This window comes from Labrus mixtus, chromosome 11, assembly GCF_963584025.1.
Source record: "Labrus mixtus chromosome 11, fLabMix1.1, whole genome shotgun sequence".
Classification (NCBI taxonomy): domain Eukaryota; kingdom Metazoa; phylum Chordata; class Actinopteri; order Labriformes; family Labridae; genus Labrus; species Labrus mixtus.
Window position 1 is genome coordinate 9,374,265 of NC_083622.1, and position 24,954 is coordinate 9,399,218.

General features: G+C 41.9%; 1 protein-coding gene across 1 annotated transcript in view; it reads left to right on the top strand.

Moving 5' to 3' along the window:
* znf385d (zinc finger protein 385D) overlaps positions 1-24,954 on the top strand; it is a 94,229-nt gene that overhangs the window by 49,865 nt on the left and 19,410 nt on the right. The window contains exon 4 of the mRNA XM_061049843.1: positions 12,587-12,755. Within this exon, the coding sequence (XP_060905826.1) occupies positions 12,587-12,755 (169 nt within the window). The remainder of the gene's footprint in view (positions 1-12,586; positions 12,756-24,954) is intronic.

Sequence of the window (24,954 nt, forward strand, 5' to 3'; positions counted from 1 at the left end):
ATTACACTGAGACCTCCACAGCATGGTCGAATCTTCATGTACTGCCTCCTGAGACTCACCGCCCCCCCGCCCTCCTTCCCACCCACCACACCCCTCATCTGACAGGAATAAACCTCATGTAAGTGTGAAGACGCAGATCTAAGAAATTTCCGGGACAGGAGTGCGTGTGTTAAATTAGTCTGCTGCAACTCTTAAATCAGATTTTTTTTTATTTTCACAGATACTGGAGACCATTTTTTTGTTTTCAGTCTTAATAAACAAAGTAAAGTAGTTAGCATGGAGTGGCTAATGATTCTATGTATTTGCAATTTTCTTGAAAATGTAAATATGTGCACTTATGCACAGATATAAATATAAGCCTTAAATCCAAACTGTTGCTAGTTCCTGCCGTTCCTGTGGCCTTGCTGTGGTTACACCCATATATGGCCGTAGAGATGTGCTGAAGGACCAATTGGTCTATTTGCATTCAAAAGTAAAACAAAGAAAAGATGTTATCATGTCAATGGACCTCGTCATTGACCTGCTTGTTGAGAACCATTCAAATTCATAATGAGTGGTGGAACGGTGTTGAATCATTGAGTGTTTGTCTTGAGGTGTTGAAGATGTAAATGTAAAAAAAAAGCTGTTAGCATGCTGTTCACTACACCGTTGAGAACCCAAGGAGTATTTCACTTTAGTACAATTTGGAGTAACTGCACTCTACTTGAGTTTCATGAGAGGTGTTTATGCCTTTATTGTAGAGGGGGACAGCAGATAGAGTAGGGAAATGGCGATGGTCAGAGTGGAACCCGGGCTGCTCCATGTTTCCATAAATGGGGTGCAGGATATAAGGCCCTGTTTAAAATACAACGATGTCATTAAAAACAGCAACCTTTTGTTGCTTTTTTCGCAGTTCGTTAACACAACAAAGGCTATGCATCGGAAACCTTTCTGCGTTCTAACCTCTCTCCATTTCTCAAAAGCATCTCCAATATTGATCCTAGTTTGAGCACGTTTCTGCTCGTGGAGCTTATTAGAAACATGCAGAGGCTTTTTAGGTCGGGTACAATCACTTCTATCTGAACCAGTTCTCTTGCCCGCTTCCATCGCTTGGCACACATGGGGACTCTGAACGTGGGCACTTCAGAGCCTTAGAGAGAGAGAGTCAGCAGCGAGCCGGTGCATGGAGCGGCAGTACATGAAAACATACACTTTTTTCAAACTTTAGCTATTGTGAACATACTTTAGTAGGTACATAGATTAAATATATGAACCCTAAAAAGGGCATAATATGGGCTCTTTAATGTCTGATCATATAGACACTTTATCATTTCACTCAGTAGATATCTCACAGATCGTTCCTTTTAGGGCATTTTTCTGACACTCATGATAGCTAAGTTATGTTTAAACGTTGTGTGCTAACCTTTGGTCTTGATATATTGCATCAAATATGGATGTTGGATGACAAGGCGGAGGTTGTGTTACAAAAACCACAACTGGGTATTTTTTAAAGGCATTAGCTCATGTGTGCAGTGTACAATACAGTCTAATGAAATGCATTAGATTAATACTGGCTTTCTAAATCTCAATGATGGATACCAGGTGGGTTTCATATTGCCTAATCTCCAAACTGCTTAAAACCCAATCAAAACATTTAAAAAGAGAATCACTGCTGGTGCTGCATGTTGTTAAATCAGCAGCATCCCCAAATAGCAATGTCATCGCTCTTTCATTAAGAGAGCAATCAATCCTTCGCTGACACCCAATGTGTCGCTGATTACTCCGGATGAGCTTATTATGTTTTACATAGGGAAATCTATCTCAGTGTATATTACTGTTCATCATCCTTTAATTTAAACGCTTAGGAGAGAGTTAAGACCCTGTGTTTACCCGTCAATCTTCGCGTACTGTGCTGTTTTAAAAAAAAAAATTTTTAAAGCTGAACCTGGGTGCTGGTGGAGCAGTGGTTAGTGCGTGAGCCCCATGTATGGAGGCTGTAGTCCTCCAAGCGGAAGGCCGAAGTTTGAATCCGAACTGTGGCTCTTTCCCGCATGTCATTCCCCACTCTCTCTCGCTTCCTGATTTGCGATCTACTTTCCTATCTCTCCAATAAACGCCCAAAAAAAACAAAAATAAATATTTAGAAGCCGACGACACAAAAGAGTAAATGTATTGTGTCGACAGTTTATCAGGAGGTGAAACTTGAGACTGAGAGATGTTAGAGAGCAGAGAACTGGAGCTGCCTTGCAGGAGAGCAGAGAGTTTTTCTGAGATCACAAAGAAAAACAACGACATTTGTTTTCAAAGATGTTAACATGTTGCTGCTGTTACAGGATGCATTCATGTTTACGAGATGAGATCACAAAGTGGACTAAAGTCTGTAATCTACTCGGTGAACAGGAACACACACACACACACACACACACACACACACACAAACACAGGAACACACACTAATACCTGTTTACATCTGATGCTGTTTCAGATTTATATCCTTTACTTTGCATGTTAAGCTTTTTATGAGATAAGAGAGAGATTAATTCAGAGGGGATTTCTAGCACCAAATCGCTCCAACACACAACAGAGCTTAATATATGAAGTGTTTACAGTAAGTTTAAAATATTTCTAAGCCAAGCAGAGAAGTTGCTAAGAACATTTCTAGTGGCTGTGCTGATTAGTGGTGATAAAAACACATTGCAAAAAGTTGAGTCAAATGATAAGATAAAACTTTATTCATTCCCCATTGGGGGAAATTTTGTTGTTACAACAGCTCAAAAAACAGAAATATAATAAGCAAAAAATAGCAAAAAACTCAAATGAATTAATTAGACAAAGGAAGAAAACTACAATAGAAATAAAATAATACTAGGCATATACACTATGAACACTTTCACTTGTGGAAAAAATGAACAGATGACCATGTGATGATGCAAATCTCTAAAAACAGCCGGGATGTCCATCACAAGCTCCATCGCCGCTGCTTTACACTTTTTTTTTTTTAAAGATGAAAACTTTGCAGATAAAAACACTCAGATTTGCCACACAAGATGCCAGGGTGTCATGTGCCATGAGATTGAATATGGGGATTAAGATGAATAGTTTGTGTCCTATATCGAGGGTAAACATTTCTTTGAGTGTGCATTGATGCTTAAAACAAGTTTGTATTGAGTTCCAGAGCAGACAGTGCAGCGTGTGACCGATATCTTCAAACATGATCAAGAGACACAAAATGCAATATTAACACTTGGAAACAGGAAAGGGTCCACACAGAGTTTTAAAAAAGTCCATCACAGAAGTGTCTTTAGGGTTAAAGAAACAACAAGCCCGTAAGTTTCTGCTTTTTCCCTCCGTGCTTTCCCACAGTTTCAGTCGGGGGCCATAAGAGACCCCTTCAGGTCAGTTTTCATTGTTCTGGGCTTTCAACAAGGTGATATCTCACCTACTTACCCCCACCCCCCCAAATAGTGAAGTTCCCGCCCCCTCTTTGAGGAACCTTTTAATATTTAAGCAGGAGCTCTCGGGGGGGCTCAGACATTCTCCTTTCTTAGCTTCCAGCTGTGCAGAAGAGGACAAACATGGGTGCCAGCAAGGTCATCAAATACCTGCTCTTCACCTTTAACTTTTTCTTTTTCCTCGCTGGTTTCTTGGTCCTCACTTTCTCCATCTACGCCAGGAACCACAGGGCAGACTACCAGATCACAGACGAGCTGCTCCCCGCGGTCAACCTCCTGATTTACATCAGCGCGGTGATTCTTATTTTTGGCTTCCTCGGCTGCTATGGATCGATCGTGGAGAGCCGCTGCCTGCTAGTCTTGTTCTTCGTCGGTCTGTTTAAAATGTTCCTCATGCTGGTGGCTGTGGTAGCGTTGGGAGCCTTTGCGAGAACTACGGAAGCCCAGGAGGCGGTGGAGGAACACGTGCAGCAGTTTATCCCGCTGAGTGCACAGACGGAGGACATCCAGAAGTCGTTCCAGGACATGGAGAGGAACGACTTCTGCTGTGGTATGTTTGTTGGACATCTCGACTGGGGAAATTCATCTCTGGTGCCAGAGTCCTGTAACTGCAAAGACACGACCAGAAACTGCACGGTGTTGGACGGACGCGAGATCTACTCCATGCCGTGCATGGTGTACGTGATGACGTGGATGGACAGAGTGTCGGTCTCAGTCATTGGGGTTGCGTTTGGACTCGGTGCTTTGATGATCCTTGGAATGGTTTTCTCTTCGGTGCTGATTTGTAAGAAACATTTTGGGAAGAGCAGCATCAGCATTTGAACTCTTTGTCACACGCCATGACGTTTACAGGCTGATGGACTGATGGTCATGGTTGTATTTAACATCTTTACTGAACATGGACGCTTGTATATTTGGAAATATTTCTTCTCTTTTGTATGGTTTGTAGATTTGAATTTTGATTTTTATTAAACTTTTGATCATCATGTATTTTTGGGTTATGAATCCTTTTTGTAAGAAACAGTTTGAAATGTACATGAATTTATTGGCTCACATACATTTCTTCAAGCAATTGAACCAATGTTGACGTTCTTTACTGTGATAGCTTTAATGTCACTCTGTACTTTATTCCACTGTAATTTGTAGAATTATCTTATCATCCATGGTTTCCATAACAAGGTCTTACTTACAATCTTTTACCAACCAAAATTATTCCATAACATTTAATGTTTCAGACAATTCAAGTTGAGACATTTATACATTTATATCCCAATACACAAAGACAATTTCCAGTGTAATTTCAAAGTAGACATTGAACGCCACATCTTTTGTTTTGCATCTATAGATATAAGTTCCTCAGAGATAAATACTCAACATGTGATAAGTGAGCTGAGAAAAACATAATCTTAAATGAAGCTGTTTCATTGCATGTACATTGATTGCAAACTGTAAACTGCAGATAATAATGAGTATGGTCTGGTGTTTTTTAAAGATTTATTTTTGGGCTTTTTGTGCCTTTATTGGAGAGATAGGACAGTGGTGCGTAGTGGTGGCCGATATAACAATCTTAGATCGTGAAGGATTTTAACGTGCTGACGATCTGCCAAAGCAGGGAGATTGTAGAACCGGGCTTATGTGTTTATTCTACCATGCTGCAGTTTATGCTCCGACACTTTTGCCCGGCAGCGGTGAAAATGAAACTTAAAAGTAAAGTCCGCAAAAACAACTCTATCCCGGTTATATACAACTGTTCTGATATTTTTCCAAACCGACACGGCGTGAGCAACAGTTAACTTATCTGCATAGTTTGCACAGTTAAGTTTCCATCTCGGATAGCGACACAAGAAACCGTTTAACGAGCCGGAGAGACGTTAACAGTCTGCAGAGAGTCAGACAGAGCGGAGCTCAGACAGTCAGTGATGAGAGATATAACCCTGGTCAATACAATTCTCGACCATCTGTTGGCTTTATAATAGATGAACTCGATTTAAAGTCTATGACAAATGTCTGTCTTGAAACACAGACTGTTTGTGGTCAGGTTTAGACAGAACAGAGAAAAAGCAGAACGATTGTTTGACTCTTGCTATCATAAGGCATCCAAGAATGTGCTTTATTTTCATATTCAAACACGAAAAGGTTCAAATTTCTAGATGAACAGCCCAGATTTATTGTAATGGAGGGTACACCGTTTGTTTGTGGAAGCTGTGCTCCTTATCTTTGGCATTGGAGAGGTTTTTATTTCTGGTTATGATTTAATGCTCCATTTTTAGACAGTCATAAATCTTTATGACCTACATACACAGAGTATATACCAAGTAGTGGAGTAAATATTTTCACAAAGATGCTGGGTTCAGAGGGAGAGAGCTTGTTACCCATTCAGAAAGGTGAATCAAAGCCCACAGGGATGCAGATTTTTGGGGGGGTTTCACCTCAGCAGTTAAAAGGGTCGTTGGTCCTAGTCGTTAATTTAATCATCACGACTGACGTGCACAACCTCGCCCATCCACCCACATTCCCGTGGAGAGGTAAAGACCCCGGGAAACGATTCCCAGCTCACAACAAAGAATCACCCGTCTTTGTTTGGAGCCTTTAGTCCCAGAGAGTCAGGGTCTGGGGATGAGCAGATCAGGTATCACAGGAGGCGTCTGTGCCGCTTCGTCTGATTGATTGTGTGAGTTAAATGTTCTGTGACTGATGTTTTAAAGTGAACAGATGAAAACACATTCTCAAAACACTTTGACCTCCTGTCCTCTGAGACCAAGCTTTAGCATCAAATAGCTACACTGAATATTAATGAGATGTTGTTTTCACACATGCAGCTCACCCTGAAAAGATTTAGGATATTTTAAAGAATTTTCTACATTACCTTTTCCTGCTAACCTCCCAATAAAATGTCGGCATGAAGTCAGGTTAGTGCAGCAGGAAATAATAAGGAAAGTTCACCACTGTCAAGCAGGCCGATGTGTTTACATTTCTATAACATCAAGTGAGCAACTGGTGTGCTCATTGCACATTTAGAAGCAGCTGATTCCTCTTCCTGCTCACCAGCATGCTCCTCTCCGCTCTTTGGTTGAAACTGTGGATATGACCAATTTTAAAAAAAGCAGTGATATAAAGGCGAATGCAACTTGAAATTGCCTGCTGTCTTTTATATCTTGTAAAAATTATACCTAAAGTATCCCTTTCATGTGACTCCTGAGACCCTCCTCCTGTCCAAAAGGGAAAACTTCACGTTGTGAGGGACAAGTGTGAATAACTTCGGAAACTTTTCCCTAATGTGCATATTTTAAAACTACTGTGTCCTTGAAGGCTCAGGGACATAAATAACAAAAAGCTGTTTGCAAATGTGTTCCAACAGTTTATAATTCTGTGCACATGGATTTGTAAACCATTTGAACAGATCTGCAAATGACTGTTAAAATGTTTCTCTACCTGATCCAAAACAAATCCATTCCTACACAATGCAAATCCAAACAATTACTAGGGGAAAGACCCTGAGAAATGTGAAGCTTTCTTGTTGGGTTACATTTAGTAAAACCACCACTGCTTTGTGCTCCTTCTTTGGGGGTATTTTTTAATACTGTGACGGCCTCGATGACAAACTCACTGCTCTGAAGCTCTAAGCAGAGATACAGTTCCTAAAATATATTTTAAAGAGGAATGCCACACAATATTCAAAGGTTATTAGAACCTAAAATACTCAAATATAAACCAAGGAAAACAGGATGATGGACCCTGGCAAAAATTATCTAAAGGTGTTATATCCCAACAACAGTGAAGATGTGTGTGTATGAGCATCTTTAAACTAATTGATCTCAAACATTTCAATTCAAAGATAGACTCAGCAGATGGTTGATTTCATTGTTAAAATATATTTTATTTCAGGTCATTCTTCCAACCTACAAACCACACAAAATGGTAAGTTTTTCCTAATGTACAAGAGTCAATGTTCAACAAAAAAGCCAAAAAAATAAACAAGATCTGTCCTTCAGTTGAAACCAGTAAACATCATGATGTGTGACCAATAGTTCATATGACACGTCTTTCCAAACTTGTTGTGACAAATCAACGCTAAAGAGAAAACCATTCCAAGGATCATCAAGGCACCACACCCAGACGCCACCCCAATGACGGAGACTGACAGTCTGTCCATCCACGTCATCACGTACACCATACATAGATCTCGCGTCCCTCCAAAACCGTGCAGTTTCTGGTCGTGTCTTTGCAGTTACAGGACTCTGGCACCGGCGATGAATTTCCCCAGTCGAGATGTCCGACAAACATACCACAGCAGAACCCTTTCCTCTCCACTTCCTGGAACGACTTCTGGATGACCTCAGGCTGGGCACCCAGCGGGATAAACTGCTGCACGTGTTCCTCCACCGCCTCCTGGGCTTCCGTAGTTCTCGCAAAGGCTCCCAACGCTACCACAGCCACCAGCATGAGGAACATTGTGAGCAGACCAACAAAGAACAAAGACAGCAGACAACTGCTGTCATGGATGGCTCCGTAAGAGCCGAAGAAGCCAAAAAACATAATCACAACGCCAACGCATATCAAGAGGTCGACTGCGGGGAGGAGGTCGTCAGTGATCTGGTAGTTTGCCCTGTGGCGCCCCTGACGTAGCCGAACAGAGTGAGGACCGCAATGCCAGCGAGGAAGAATAAAAAGAAGAAGAGCAGGTATTTGATGATCTTGATGGCCGACATGGTTGTCCTCCCTTCCCCGCTTCAAGTCGAATGAGGCCTCCAGGAGCTACTGCCTTAATAAATGAATGTTCCTATCACAGTGGGCGGGAATTCAACCCATGGGGGGAGGTGGGTAGGGGGGTAGGGATCACCTTGTTGATAGCACAACACAATGAAAGCCTGCCCCTCTGAACTTCTTCTTAGACCTTTACTCATTGAGATTACACCAGAGCGCCATAACGCAGTTTCACTGTCATCCAGAAACTGTGAAATACTGGCATCCAAGGTGTGACTTAGTATTTGTTACTTGTACACAAATAGTGTGAACTTCCCAAACACAGCAGCAGTTAGTTATTCAAAATGTTTTGACTGGATATCAAATGGTTTGGAGAAAAGGTGAAAACTTATACAAAGCCCAACTAGCATCCATCAGCTTAATTTAGCGAGATCGTATTAATGTAGTGTACAGATGAACTAATAAATGTAGAAATACATTTGGTAGTTTTCGTAACCCAACCTCCTTCTCGTCATCCCTGATCCTTACAAGTAAATCTGGTAAGGATTGGATAAAATACAAAATCCAGTTGTAACCAGATATGGTGTTGAAACTGAAATTGGTTCCCCTGCCACAGACACGCCCTTTAAGGAAACTTTGTAGATTTCACTACAAAGCAAGAAAAAGGTCTCAAGAGTTTTCAGAGCAAATTTAAGGTGGATATGTTCAACCAGCAAGAAACTGTACTGCTTAGAGTAACAGGATGACATTTCTTCTTGTAACTCATGTAACTTGGTATAATGTGTTTTTTATTATTTAACCAGGAGAAAAAACCCAAGACAGGCAGAAGAACGGATAAAGTTTCTGTGCAAACAACTGGCAGCCATACTTACAATCAATATAAAAGACACAAGAATACATTTACAACAACAACAAGTTAAACAGCCTCACATAAACAATAAAGTTAAATATACGATTACAATGCTTCGATGGGCGGCGATATCGATTCTCCTTTGGTGCATGTATGCTGGGACAAGGACAATATTCAAATTAAATAGCCTAATTTAGTAGCTGTAACCATTGCTGGACATAATTATGATTACTATGTAAGTTTAAGAATTATATCACACACATATACACTTCTGCTGCAAGATTAAATCCCCACCAATTTAGAACGAGCAACCACAAACTGATTTTCCATTTCCCCCCCAAACTGATGGGGTAACTTTGGCAGAAAATGTGGTGCACACAAAGTAAGAAGTTGATTGATTAGATAGGCTGTGTGGACAATGGGAGTATGGCATACTTTTTTAAGTTCTCTGTCCGTTGATGCATAGAGTGAGATTCAAACTGTGACCTTTTGGTTTCCAGACAGCCTCCCTAAATCCCCCAAACACCTCCTGTCTCTGGTTAGTTTGATGTCTTTTCCCCTTCACAGATCACCTGGAGGGAAAACAAATGATTTCCTCCCCACTTTTAATCATGCATGTGTCAGACTTTGGAGTTCAGGTCATTCTTCCACTTCATTGCTTCTAATGAAAGATGAGTTATTGGCGTAGTCACATTAAACAACCATCCGTATCACCTGAGCCCTGTGACAGAAGGAATAAGTTATGTCTGTGGTACCCGGAGAGTGATGAATGTGAGGTCAGAATGAATAGTTTCATGCAAAAACAAGATGTGCAGTATTTGAGAAAGGGACACCTCATCCAAAAAAAAGGTTCAAAAATGAAAGGAAAAAACATTCAGGGCACCAAAGCAATTTCACAACCTTTGCCAGAAAAAGCAAATGAACCATGAATTTTGGTAACTTTATTCTCCTCGTATAATGAAACCTCTTGTCTTGTCTTGTTTTATTAACTTGTCTGAGTCTTTTAGGTGCAAAATCAATGCTGTAAATAAATTATGTAAATTTAAGGGGCATGTTTCCCAAACAAAAAGCCTTCAAGTTCATCATTAAAGAACAAAAACAATCCGATCTCTGCCAAGTCAACAAACTCTTTAACCAGTTTACCGAAGTACAGGTGTTTGTTTAGAATGAGACTGATAAACTCGAGAATATTCAGCATGAAATAGCTCGTCAAAAACATTAATTATTGGGGCGACGGTGCTGCAGTGGTTGGTGCGCTCGCCCCATGTGCAGAGGCTGTGGTCCTTCAGGCGGGCTCAAAGAGACTCAAAAAACCCTGAAATATTGGGGTGGACAGATGTGCAAAAACTTTTTATCTCAAAAGCTGGGAAAAGAAGACAAGATATTCTGTTTAATGAGTGTTTACCTCCCTTCTGCTTTCTTTTTCTGTCCAACGACAAAGAAGAGACATACTCCGCTCTCTGATCCTGGAAGGTTTTAATTCATGGTGTCATGTAAGCTTGTCCTGGCTGAGCATATACATTTATGTGTTGATTTTGGCGCCCCCTGTGGTCAAAGCTGTACATGTTACCTCGTTGCTAATTTAGCCATGAGGAAGGGCTACAGCAAGTCCCTTCCTGCTTACTCTTAATAGTTGAACTTATTACTCAGCAAGAAACTCTTCCTCTGAACATAATAAAACATTCCATTAAGCAGCATGCAGTTAATCACTTCATCTGCCACCTACCCCCGCGGCAGCAGTTACAGGCGTCAAAAATAACAATAAAGAAACAATCAATCTTCTCGCTAGTAGTCTCGTTTGCTTTTGCGGGTCATACAGATGCATCATTATTAATTTGAGTCTGTTTCATTACCAGTTAAAAGCTCATCACAGCAGCTTTAAATGTGTTCAGTAAGCAAAAAGAAGCCCACTTAATGATTCTTTATTGGCTGAGTCTGAGCAGAGCTTACAGAACTTCATGAGATATTTGGGTTCAATCAATTAATATGGAAAGTGTTCGGGCTGGGAAATTGTTTTGTTGACATGAGAAATATTAGCGGTATCGCTTAAATCCATATGGCTCCCCTGTGTCTGGAAAAGCTACACATAAGATTACAGCAAAATAAATTATTAAATCAGAAAATGAAGCCCAAAAAGAAGATCAAATTAAAGATACAAACAGAGGATTAAGAAAGAAAGAACGAAAGAAAGAATGAATATCAGCATTGGCCAGTAAGCCAGTGGTTTTTGAACTGGTGGGTCGGGAACCAAAAGTGGGCTGCGGAGCTGTTTTCAGTGGGACATGAACATGTGACAGGAAAAAACAAAACGTCAAATAGTCTATGAAGCGCTCTTCTTAAAAACATATATGCCCTTGACCCCTAAGTCCGGTTAATTTTATCAGTGTGAACACAAACGTACCATACTCGGGTAGCGTGCCCAAACAGTGCTCAAACCAGGAAGTGGGCCGCTGTATGACTTCATTCTAAACGGCTCCTGTCGCTTCAAAAACTGTCGTATCATCACATAAAGATTGATTGAGTAAATTAAGTGTGTTAAGAAATTATAAAGTTGTCAGAAAAATATATTCTTATGCACAGAACAGATCGACAACTGTCCTAAAATACAATCATAAATTATATTTAGCCTCTATCGCCGCTAATAACAGAAAGAGAACAGAACAGGGTCTATTTTTGGTCGTGTTAATGCACAGAATGGTCTCTTTGTCCCAGCAGTGTTTAGTGAATACCCCCTCTGCGACCCATAAATAAAGAGGCTTACAAATTTCCTAGGGGGCGATGCGTGTTTGGTGCACTTATTTATTCCAAGAGGCAATCGCATCTCTCCTGATACCTTCCCCCCCGCCACAGGCGAGGTGTGCAGAGAAGTCTGCAGAGGTAAACAAGGACAGCTCAAAGTCTTTGCATATGTCCCACTTCTGTGCGCCGGGCTGAATCTGCTGTGAAGGTGAATCCTGGTGGCCCTACGTGTTCAGACTCTAAAGCAAATCCGCCGTCCCTCAAATAACACTTCACGGGTGATTCTCCATCACTGCCATCCTGGTTTTATATTTGTTAATAAAGAAAGGGGCTTCATATTCACACGGCGTGGTCATTTCATAATCAACCTTTTACGGTTTGAATTGCTGGGGAAACTTGAAATCTGCTCAGCTATTCAGGGCCTGGAAACAAGAGAAAAAGATTGATAAGTGGGCAAATTTGCAAACCTCTTTGGAAGAAGGAATAATTCTGAACTCCAAAATGCTGAGTTCACTCATTTAAAAGCATTTGGATGAAATGGAAAAGCTGATTTGGGGGTTTATTCTCTCCACAAATCCAGAAAATAGAGGATTTGAACTACTTTGAAAACCAATCATCTGAGTGTTTTTCATTTCGGAGGGATCAATTTTTTTTCTCCGAAGTGGCAAAACCACAGTCAAAGGATGGCACTTTTCTGCTGGCCTACAATGTGTATCAACCGTCCCTTGCTAATTGTGTTTCGTCTGCTTCATTGACTCTGACCGTGTTCCTTTAGTTTTCATATTTTCTTTCATCCGGCGCTCGGCTTGTTTAGCTGCTTTTCCCAGCGTTAAATCGAGCCTTTTATTTGTTCTCCTTTCAGAGCCAGGCCTTGGCCCACTACAAGGGGACCAAACATGCCAAGAAGCTAAAAGCCCTGGACGCTCCGAAGAGTAAGCTCAAAGGCTCAGCGGTCACCAAGGACACCGCCAACCAGGAGATCGCCAAGGGCATCAACACCTCGCAGATCCCCAACGGCACGGACAGGAAAGGTTTGTGTTTTTCCCTTCGTGCTGCACATTCCCAAACGCACACTCTTTGTTGTTCTCTTTACATAGCTGCTTCTCCTCCGCTCAGCGTGCACGTTGGACCCAACAACTGCCCCCCCCTTTTTTGGGCTTTTTTAGATTTGCTGAACACAACATGAAATCACTTCAGGAGTTGGACGGGCTCACAGTTGATTATATCAAACCATGTGTTGGCCGCTCATAGAATGTCTGTCTGCCAACTTAGAGCTCACTTATTAAATTTGTCGAGTTGGGAGATCTCTGCAGGACAAACAGATCAGTCAGACATTAGAGGAATGAGGAATATACTTATAGGTGTGGTTAATTAATGTAAAAAAAAAAAATTGTTTAAAATTCTTCATATTACACCTTTAAGATTGCCATGCCAACTCGTTCTACTTTCAATAGTAGCAGAGTTGTTTTGCAGGTAGAAAAAGGGAGAATCAAAGAATTATCACAGCCTTTTAAATTCAACACTGCTTCTGTGGTCCGTACTTGTTAAGCCCAAGTATTAGACTGAAGCATCGATGTTAGTACTTTTTTTTTTACTTCAGCGCTCTGTCTTATAATTAAACCAATTCAATGATTGAAGCTAACCTTCCAAAGTTGTTCAATCCTGTCAGAATTGTAGGCTTTTCAAGGTGAGACAGGGAGAGCCAAAGTTAGATGGGGAGGTAAAAAAAAAACATGCGATCCAAAACTTTAGAATAAGATGTACCACGAGGTGAACTGAACAATCAGAGTGGAGCCAGGTATATATACTGCAGGAGCTTGATGCTTGATGAGTTCATGGGTTACAGGTGAGCAGCAGGAGTGTGATTGAGTGCCATGCCCAGACACAAACAGAAACAAAAACACACACAGGGGAGGGAACACATTGGAAATACACAGAAACACAAGGAATGAGGAGGAGGCAAAACCGAGACCATGACGCTGTGGGCTCTCCAATTTCTGCCAAGGCATCAAAACTTGTTGTATTAGAAACAAACTTTCTTCTGAGACCAAAAATGCATCGATCCGCAGCCGTAGACTGGGTCATAACACGATGAATTATGATCACCAAGGCCACAAACTGAAACTTTTTTTTTTTCTCAAGATAAAGTTTTTCTTTCTACGTTTCAAGTGTTGCTGTCAGATTTCGACCTCCTCAAAAAAAACTTCTCCGGACTCACAGAGAAGTCTTGTCAAGCTCCTACTTTTTTCCTTGAACAACTACTTTTGTCAGTTTTTGTGTTGTTTGCAAAAAAAAAAAAAAAAACGGAGGGCAGCTTTGTGAATGCTTTTAGTGAGAGACTTTCTGAGTGGGTTGCAATTTGTACAAGCCACTTTCACTGACACCACAAAGAGCCGCACAGTTCTCGGGGAAGGAAGGCTGTAATATTTCCCTTTTCATCCGTCCTTCTTTTCTTCACACAACGTTTTTCTTTTTAAACTTGTTTGTTTGAAGCAGTTTGTGAAAATGTTGCAACTTCTACAACCGTTTGCTCCTGACATCACGCCTCCTTCCCTGTTATGGGAATATGTACTTTGCGTTTTCCTTTTTATACCATTTTTAATTACCCCTTTGCTGTGTTGATATCCATCTCGTTGCAAACAGGTGGCTCTCCAAATCCCGTCATCTTGTGCAGGTGTCTGCCGTTACAGATCCTTATCCTCTGTGGACCTTCTGCTTAAAAACATGTTGAGGAAAGTAAACACAAACTTATTGCAACTTCCAGCAGAGACGGGAAGCAGCTGCGGATAATTTTTTAATGATTTTATCTGCTGTGCAGGGACTCTGCCTCGTTCCCTGCCTCCCCTCCGCTGTAATGCTCTCTAAGCCGCCTGTAATTATGTCATGAATTGGCCCAATGAAAGTCTTCCCCTTTAACTGCAACAATGGAGGAGGAATTGGAAACACATTGAGAACACGTCGCGCTCTGGGATTAATTTCAACTCAACACAATGTTCCACAAGTATTTAAATGAAGAGCACATTTTCTGAAGCTCATCATGTGCCGTGACCCATTTGTGCAGTCCGACCTCTTCACGGTCTTAGTTTAAAGGTCGCTTCAGGTGAAAACGTCTTACTTTATGGCTCAGAAAAAAAAACAACTAAGTGTTCCTATCATGTTTTATAAAAAGCCAATTGTCAGGTTCAGTGATTTCAGCTCATAAATGTTCACCGTATTCTTCTGATGAGTTCAAAAGTAGGCGAGAAAACGAGCACTTAATGATGTATATTTACCCTCATGTGGGCCACATGCTTCTCTTTATGTTATTTTAAGAGCTTCACACCTGGCAGCGTTTGGTCTCACATCCCACAGAGTTACTAACCTGCCACACAAAAGTCAAACCGTTAAGTGGAGCAATTTGCACTCGAGCTTCCACTGAGCTAATCCGCGCTTGCAGTGTGTCCTCTTTAACAGCTATGGTGCAAAAACTCGGAGCGAGCTGCATGTGTGAACGCAAGAAGGCTAATTTTTCACTCCGACTTTTTCCTGCTAGCCCCCCAAAGTAAATTTCAGGATGAGATTGGGACGAGCTGACGTGAGAATGCAGCCGGCGAATAATCAGGAAAATGTACTACAAGCGAGTGGTGGGGGGTGATGACGTTTATATCCTGCATCTACACACTTTATTTGCCCAATACGATCGCCATGCTAGTAATAAATCTGCTTCATTATGTTTTCTGTTTGTTCTCCTCTGTTTTGTTGATGTCATGAATAGGTCAAACTACTGTATACGAAGCACTGATACACTTTGATATAAAGACAAAAATGGTCATGATTGAATCAGACTCTTGAATCAGAACTTGATCAAGGATATGAGCTGTGGGGAACCTTGAGCATCCTGAGTTCAATAACCATTTAGTTAATTGCACTCTGAAGGAAAGGCACTTCACAATACCCTTTTTATGTTTGGTGAATATCAATAGAAAACTAATGAACAGGAAAGAACACAGCATACAGCTCGGTTTTTTGTAACTTATGAAAGGAAATTTGATTTAGATTGATTTTAATTTTCCTAATATCTTAATGAGTTATCTTGCATCCAGGGTCATGTATTCGTTAATCCTCGTACTGAGAGCCAAAGAGTTCAGCATGAGAATATCAAATAAATACAGAAAGTTTAATTCATGTTCGAGAATTAATTGAATAAATGCTGAAAAACGAGATTCATTATTTTGACATGTTATTTCATCCTGCTTATTAAAACATGACTGCAGGCCATTCCTGCCTGTCCATTTTTATTCAACAAGACACATTTCATATTGACCTTTCATTTCATAATTCAACTTGTCATCCTTTATGTGATTGGCTGCCTGCGAATTCTGACTAAAGGAAACAGACAGCCACATAGCTGATGCAATAAAATGATGAAATAAAATGATGAAATAAGTCCAACAGTGGGAACCAAAACAAGGTGTAATCTAAAAGTAAAATAAAGTTGGTACTGCAGTCCAGATTCAGAACATTGTAGAGAGGTGTCTCCCCCCGCCCCCTCCTCTCTAGAGTCGATGCCCATGCAGGTCACCATGTGGTGGACACTGAAGCTTCAGTGTTTATCCAGCTCTGCATCGGTCTGTAAACCTTTCTGTGTTCTTACCTCTCTCCATTTTTCAAAAGCATCTCCAATATTGATCCTAGTTTGAGCACGTTTCTGCTCGTGGAGCTTATTAGAAACATGCAGAGGCTTTTTAGGTCCGGTACAATCACTTCTATCTGAACCACTTCTCTTGCCCGCTTCCATCGCTGCAACACCTGTTGGTTTGACCTGATAACTGCTCTCACATCTGGCAAACCGAGGGGCGTCCAAAACAGCCGTGTGGGGGGGCTTTAAAACCGCCTACCTTCTCTGGTCCAAACAAGGATGGTAAGGTCATTTCTGACGGATTGGACCTTTAAGTTTTACATGCGCATTTTTATTTATACATACATCCTCCAAAAATAAATGTAAAAGTTGAGCTTGAAACCATGAAGAAGGTATTAAGACCTCCTCCTTCTCTGTTCTGGGTTGTCTGTGATGGACTCTGCACAGCGCTGACATTAAACACACTCGCCCAACACAAACACGCAGAACTGTAAACACATTTCACACAGGCAGAGACCTCAGAGACCTTGAACAGCACACCATCATAACCAAACAGACAAATGACAATTAATCATTTCAGTGCCCTTAAAAAAAAACACACACACACCACGGCGTATTTCGACACCATCTCGATATCGTATCTTCAGCGTGAGGGGGCGGCGGTCCGTCACGAGTGGCGCCGGGTAATGAATATTAATGTCCTCAGATGTCAGAAGAATTAATTGTCGAGGCGGGTAAATGCTGCATTATCTGCAAGCCTGAAGTATTTGATGGTATATCAGCGGCACCGAACTCGCTGTAATGAAAAGACGAGTTCAGGGAAGAGTAATGGCGGCAGTGAGAGCGGGAGAAAAACAACAGGAAGGAAGAGGAATGTTTCCTCTTGAAGAGTGGGCTGTCAATGAGTTTGTTCTGCTCTTAATGTTACCAGAGAAAAAGAACATATTTGTTCTGTGATCATTTTTGTCCAAAACACCCCAAGGTCATGCTGGGAAAAATGAAAGGTGTACGTTTTTGTCTTTGAAACACACCTGGTTTTGTCTGTAGGAGCCGATCCAGCAACAATAGGCCTGATTATTTCATGTAGAGTCAGTGTTTGGTCTGTGGCAGATTTCATTTCAAGAGCATCCACCAGCACAATCATTCAGAAAGTGCCGCATACAGAATACAAAACAAATCGGAGCGGAGAAACCATAAACAGAATAATTAGATTTGCTGGACATTCATTACACATTCTGAAATAAATCTAGGTCAGCTCGAATTGAATGCCATCGGGAAGAGATGCGACTTCAGCTGTGACTTTTTGCCAGTACAGTCAAGTTTGTGATGGAAGTGGTCGCACTGTGGCTCAGTGGACGTGTCGGTCTCTGAACTGGAAGCTTGGGTGTTCGATCACCAGCTCCTGTATAGCCTTTGTATATATGTACAGTTTATTTTAATTTACTTAGCTGTTACTACAACTTTTTTTTTTGTACTTTTTTTCTTATAATGCTATTCTATTTTATATATAATTTTAACTTTTTTGTAGAAGCTGACACAAAATTCCAATGTACCTGTACTGTCCTGTACCTTTTGAAAATGGCAATAAACATCTATTCTATTCTATTCTGTATGTAAATGGTAAATGGACTTGAGCTTGTATCGTTCTTTTCTAATCTTCTGACTACTCAAAGATCTTTTACACCGCAGGTCACACCTACACATTCACACACTGATGACAGAGGTTTCTACGTAAAGTGACCATCAAAACTAACTAATCCCATTCATACACAGTCAAGCCCAAGCTGTGGACAAAATTGTCCTTTGCTCGAGCTGCATTTGCCTGTGGCCTGCATTGTTGTGTTAGCATGCTAATGTTAGCGCTCTTTAATTAGCTCATAGCTACATATTGCATGTTAATTTACACAGAATGACCTAATGATCTAAAGAGACTTACGTTACATCCAAATAATCAGTGAGTATGTTCTTCTTCTCTCTAGTTCTTGACTAAAACAGCTTTTATACACAAAGGGAGGAGCCGGCTGTCCCGTCCACGTAAACACGGCTCTGACAACAACACAGCCAGCGGGAATCGAGCTTCTCACTCATTGTAGACAGTCATGACTCGGAGAGACTTTTACAGTAGATATTCTTGATTTCTGATATATTAATGTGTAAAATGTTGCACATTCTTCCTTTAAAGGTACAGGTGCTGAAAAGTCTGCAACAAACCTCTGAGATAAGCTTTATTTTAGCTTTGGTCTCCTACATGATTGTTGGCAGTTTAACAAAGAGAGATAAAAATTGATGCAGCAGAAAAAGACACATGGTCTCTTTTATTCTACACATTATTCTTCCTTGTCAAAACCTGCCGCTTACATTACCCACAAAGCAACTCGACTGCTGACGGATCAGTCTGAGAACTCGGACGCGTCACGCTTGTAGCTCGTCTGAAGGTCTGTGCCGAGTGTCTTCCAGTGTCTTTTTGGAAAGTCAGCATGAGTGAAACAGTGAGACGCAGACTCCTCCTCGCGTAACACAATGGAAGAAATTAATGAAGTGAAGTGAAATGTAATTGTTCCTTCAGATTTCATAACTCCATCCACTCAGGGAGACTTAAGTTGATATGCAAAGAACATAAGAAGCGCTGTAAATGAGTGTGGAAGCGTGTAATCGCAGGGTAGATTTCATTGAAAGCACCAAGCATCCCTCCTCGTTCTTTACTTTTCTGTTGAGCTTGTCTGCGTTCTGTGATGGATGGACAGCTGGACGCAGCGGATACTATAGATTAGCCAGATGACTCAGCGGCTGCCTGTCAGATCTGTGCATGTGCGCTTGTGTTGTTTTTTTTGTGTGTGTGTGTGTGTGTGTGTGTGTGTGTGTGTGTGTGTGTGTGTGTGTGTGTGTGTGTGTCAGGGCCAGAGAGAGTAGAGCTAGAGAAAGTCAAGGCTAAGAGAGGGAGAGAGAGAGAGAGAGGGAGAAATGCCCACAGCACGGCCCGCCATCTCTCAGTTCCAGTCCAGTGCCTGAGGAAATGTACCCTGATATTAGCTATTAAAGAGCAGATTGTCAGGGGAGCCATGCCAGCACTGACAGCAGCTGTACAATGGGAGGCGGCTGCAGGGAGGCAGGAGGCTAGCTCAGGATTACTCCCTCAACAGCCCTCATCCTCGGGTCCCCGTCGGCTGCAGACGCCCTCCTATCCCGCCATCATCCACCCTATGTGCCTAATTCTCCGTGCGTACGCGCTGGGTTGGAAAAAGCCCTTACACCCAGAGCAAGCAGCAGACCTGATGAGGGTGTGATTAGATTGGCTCCATACCTGCAACCGCTTCTGCAAAGTGCTCTCATTTGCGGGGATTTTGGACGCCGATGTGTAACCGCAGAAACTTCCCAACTGAAATTAGGTGCGGATCATTTGCTCTCAGAGGAAATTGGAAGGAGATAAATCAGCGTGAATTCAAATCAATACCTCCTGCTTCTGTTAAATATCTAAGACAGCATCGCCCCCCCCCTCGTAATAAAAAAGATGATTGCAGACGTCGATGCACACTTATTTGTGAATGCAAATTTCCCACCTTATCAGTCTTTTATTCTAAGGATGTTCAAGCGTGACTCTTTTCTCATTTACTCACTCTGAATACTGACAAGAGAGGGAGTGAGATATAGAAAAAAATAAATCACACACGTCCAATAAAATTTGACAGAACTCAAGAGCCACAAGGGATTTCTGTCCTTTAAGTTGTGACAGCGTATAATAAGGCGCAATCATTTTAATTAAAGAGCTTAATCCAGCTTCATTGAGAAAGGTAATCAGATCTCTGGGGGGTTGTGTGATTGCCTGAAAGCCTAAGCAGAGTGGAAGGATTTCAGAGCGGCGTTTCTCTGCTATCGCCAAAGCAAATCTCAGGGGAGAGAGGCGGGAGAGGCTCGGGGCGGGGGGGGAATGGAGGGAAAGAAAAGAGGCGGTGTCCTGTCTGGAAGGGTTGCAGCACCTGTCCTGGTCTCCTTTTCATTGGATTTTCTCCGTCTTTGTTGCCTTTGCCACTCCCACCTTCTCGATTTCTCTCCCTTTAATAATGTCCCATACTCAATTACTCTCTTTTAAGCGTATCTTTCCTCTCACCTTCTCACATCCCTCGCCTTTCTTTCCCTTTTTTTAAAATTTAATTCTGTCTTTTTCCATCTGTTGTTTTGGCTCAAACTTTGGTTATACTTTTCACTGTAACGTTTTCTGCTTCCATCTTTCTTTGTCGAAGTAATCTCTCCTCTTTTGTTCTTGTCCGTCTCTTTCTCTTACCTGGCCTCAATCTCGCTCTCTTCCTTTGTCTTTTCCTTCCTCCGACTTTGCTGTCGGGCCCGGCTCACCCGTACCAACTTTAGATTGATCACAGTCATTACCTCCATTAATGAGAGGGGATTGAGTTCTTAACTGGGCCTCGCAGAGCCCCGTTAGGTCACACTGACTGGGGATATGGATTACCAAAGGCTTCCCAGAGTGCGCGGCGTCCTAGCCCGGCCAAAGTACACTTTAATCACCTGCCCTTCCAACAGCAAATGGCTCATTAATGACACCGTGGTGGATGGGTTCACCTCGACACAAGGACAAAAACATGCATGACTTAACATGGGACGACCTCAGCAGACGGCTTTGTAAGAAGCAGACTGCTACACGGAAAACACAAAGAAATAAATACAAATATTTGTTTTTATCATTCAGAGTTAGATCAAAAGATCTAAATCTTTACATCTTTTATCTCTGGAGGAATATCATGGTTGCGTTAGCCTAGCTTAGCATTAGGCAGGAAGCAGGAGGACACAGGTAGTCAAGCTATTTCCAGCTATTTGTTCTGCCTTCTCACCGTAAACAATAGGGCATGGAGCTAGAAAGCCAAAGCCACCCAAGCCCTTCCAGAGAGACTTATTTAAACTGGGACTGAGACTTATTTAAACTGGTTGAAAAGGAGGAGAATATGTGACCTTTAAAAGCAAGAAAAAACACAAACTAGATAATCTTTTAAAGTAAAAAATCAGAATAAAAAGCTTTTATGTGTTTCTTTAGGTAAGATTACACAAAGATTTTCAACTTCTGTTTCTAGGATTAATCACAATCACTCACTTCATTGATGGAAGGTGTATTTATGTCTCTTTTTGAGGCCAACTTTTTATTACTTTTCTCTTTGTTCTACGTTTGGGAGACAAATCTTGGGGCTGTCTCTTTGCTGAAGTCATACAAATGAAATTGATATTGATTTCCACACTCGAGGTCCATCAGAGCAAACAAGCAAACTGCCAGAAAATGTTGAAGTATTCCTTAATAATGGTACCCAAAGCAAATTACCCCCCCAAACTGCTGGTTCAAATTCAATGTATAGCAGTTCATAACGGCTGATGTATGCTGTTCAAAACACGGAGTCAATCTAAACCTTGTTTTTGGGACATTTTGCATCCCAGCTGTAGATGAATGAGAGGCAGAGAAAAGCAAAAGCAATCGATGACATTTAGCAGCAAAAACATTGTGGGGTTTAGAAAATAATCCCTCACATCGAGTCAGGCAGAAAATCTCTTATAACAACTTCACGCTCATTCTGATTCATTTCAACTCGTTCATGTTGAGAAAAAGCTGCTAAACCACGTCTCACAGATAAAACAACCCGCTAGCTCACACAGAACAGCAAACCTCCTCGTTCTCTTTTCCTGGAAACACACTCGTCCTGATGACCGTCAGGTTGAGAAGCTGCCCAGAGAAGCAGGTGTGGTGGCAGGTTGCTGGTCGCCACGGTGATCACAGAGAGTTAATCTGCGTGATTCCAGGTTGTTTTGACGGCTGGCACACAGAGACGAGCGGGAGTAGGCGGTCGTTAATTGCAGGGAGCATCGAGGTCGCTGCAGCTCTGCTCGTGGCATAAACATTATTCATCAGGAGTGACAAGGTCAGACACGTCAGGCATATATCACACGTTCATTATTGTTCTTGTGCTAATGTGTTGGGCTTGATGGGACGTGGAAATGTAAAGTTACGCTTAGGAGCGACAGCTATTAAAACATTAGAGTTTTATTATAACTGATGGCTGTCAAAATGAACAATAATAAGGTTTTACCCAAAGGAGAGCACTTCTGGAACTCTCAGTGAGATAATTTAAAGGTGTACTTATGTCTCTCATAATATTGTGTTTTGGACAAACTCAGAGAAATCCACTTAAAAATGTGGTGATAAATTTTATATTTATCCATGTATCACTATAGTTTCCATGTTCAACATTTAGCAGACGCTTTTATCCAAAGCGACGTACATCTCAGAAGTTTGTTCCACCACCGGAGGGCGACGGAGGAGAAGAGACTAGTTAGCGTCTTACGGCCCTTTGTGAAGGTTGGATCAGACGCCTTTCATTGGCAGAGCGGAGAGGGCGGGGGGGGGGGGGGGGGGGGGGGGGGGGGGGGGGGGGGGGGGGGGGGGGAGTGGATTATAGATGCCAATAAAAATAAAATGTAATAAAGACGCCGGTATGGTTTTTCCCTGTCGCAGAAATACTTCCTGCCCCAGCCATGTTCTCTGGCATGCAATTGAGTGGGGCTCCCTTGTACCAGACATCAGGTCATGTTAGTTTGCCTGCACAAGTTTGCAGGATTTATCACTTCTAGTACAGCGTCTACAGCCGTTATACGTCGTCATTTCTTTTTGTCTTTGAACATGATATTTAGTTAAAATATTTGGCAAACAGCTTGGCCCATCAACATTGAAAAATATAGAATATAATAAAAGTGCCAAGAAAGACTGGAGTGGGGCTTTAAATCTTAGCCGAGCAGTTTAGAGTCTGGAAATTGAAAGAACTGGACAGATTTTCTGGCTCTCGCCTGCAGCGAATCCAACTTCAACTCAAATTAAACAGAACATAAATTAGGAACAACTAATATCTGAAGTCACTGGTTCCTTTTCGTAGTTGAGTCCACAGACTTTAAATAAACGTCCCAGTCATGGGATCGAGTGTAACAGCCGGGAATAATGGCCTTTTCATGCCAGATGTTCTTCTTTACATCAGCTCACAGGCATCTGCAGCGTGGACTCAAACGCACACACAGATACACAGGTAGAGGTCAATCAGATAGATCTGCAGCACGCTGAACACTCAATCCTCTGGAACAGTGATCAATACAAGCGTTTGATTAAGGTCACCTGGTCGTGTGATGCCCAGATCCTGCCCAGAGAAGCTAAAAGTAAGAGCTGCTGGAGCAACACTCAGGGCCCGATTACACAGAGACGCATCGATAGAAAAGCGTCACCGGAAAAAACATAATTTTAGTCTCTTGGGTGTGCATTAAAGTTTAAATATCCTCAACTTTTCAGTTCAAGATGTGAAGTCACACATCTTTTGTCCGAAACAGCCAATCAAATCAAGTAGGCAAGATTGACCTCTGCCTTTTATTACATCCCCCCCGCCCCCCCCCCCCCCCTCTTCAACTAGCAGTAAAGCAACAGGGAGAGCTCTACTTTAGTTCAAATCCATTTATTCCCACTTATTTTATTTAGTCGCCCTTATGCACACGCTGCCCCTCTTCACCAGTCCACAGGTGCTCTCAGCTGTTTTTTTACTCGGCCGTTTTTTGGGGCCGCCGCACCTAGCGCGACATGTCTCTGTGTGATCGGGCCCTCAGAGAGTAAAAAAAAAGAAAGACAGCTGCTCAATCTCTTTTCTTTGACCCGCTCTTGTAATTTAAAGGGTCAACTTACTCTGTGCACATGAAAAAAAAAACGTCTGTCTTAAAGTCTTAAGGGTTGTCTTCTTGGTGTTTTGTAACAGTGAGTCATCGCCCCGAGAGACGAAGTTCAAGCAGTGGGGGTTAAGATGCAGCCTGAGATGGACAGGAGGAGATTTAAAGCTGTGTCTGCACATATTCAGAATCTGTACCGGACTGTCAAGCTGAAGAGCGAGCTGAGTTTATGGAGAAACTTTTTTGATATAACTGATCTGTGGCCTAACCCTTTACCTACTGCGATGAGCTTTGGGTGATGACTCAAAGAAAAGACGAAGATTTATTCAGAGTTTCCTTTCAGCAGAACACGAAAGAACAAACTGTTTGCCTGAGGCAGTGTGGACTCAGGAGCAGCCAGGAACCGATAAATGGAGACTACAGATGTCATAAAAAAGATGTCAGGATTACTTTGATTGCCTTCTGTATCAAAGTCCTCGCTCACATTTTTCAACCATATTGAGAATTTGTTGAAGCCCCAGTTGGATCGTTGGCCAGAGTTACAGAATTCAACATAGAGAAACTTTACTTTCAACTTTCAATCTTTACAGTAAAATTCTCACAGTGATAGCTTCCTCATCTTGCAAATGCTACAATCCTGTTACAGCCTGTCCTGAGAGCGTGTGACGCGAACAAGCGTCAGCGACAAAATCAGCTTGATTCTATTGTTTCCTACCGAGGTGTCCTAACTCTCCCACAAGAGAGGAGGGGGCTTTACAAGACAACATTTGATCAATCAATCAATCAATTTAGCTTTTAGGATTGGACGGTGCAAATGGCTCAGTTATGTCCCTTACAAAAATGTAATCATGCAGCCCCTGCAGTATGCTTGAACTACATGTAAGGATTTTTCTGTGCATGATGTGGCATTGGTCATTTTCTCC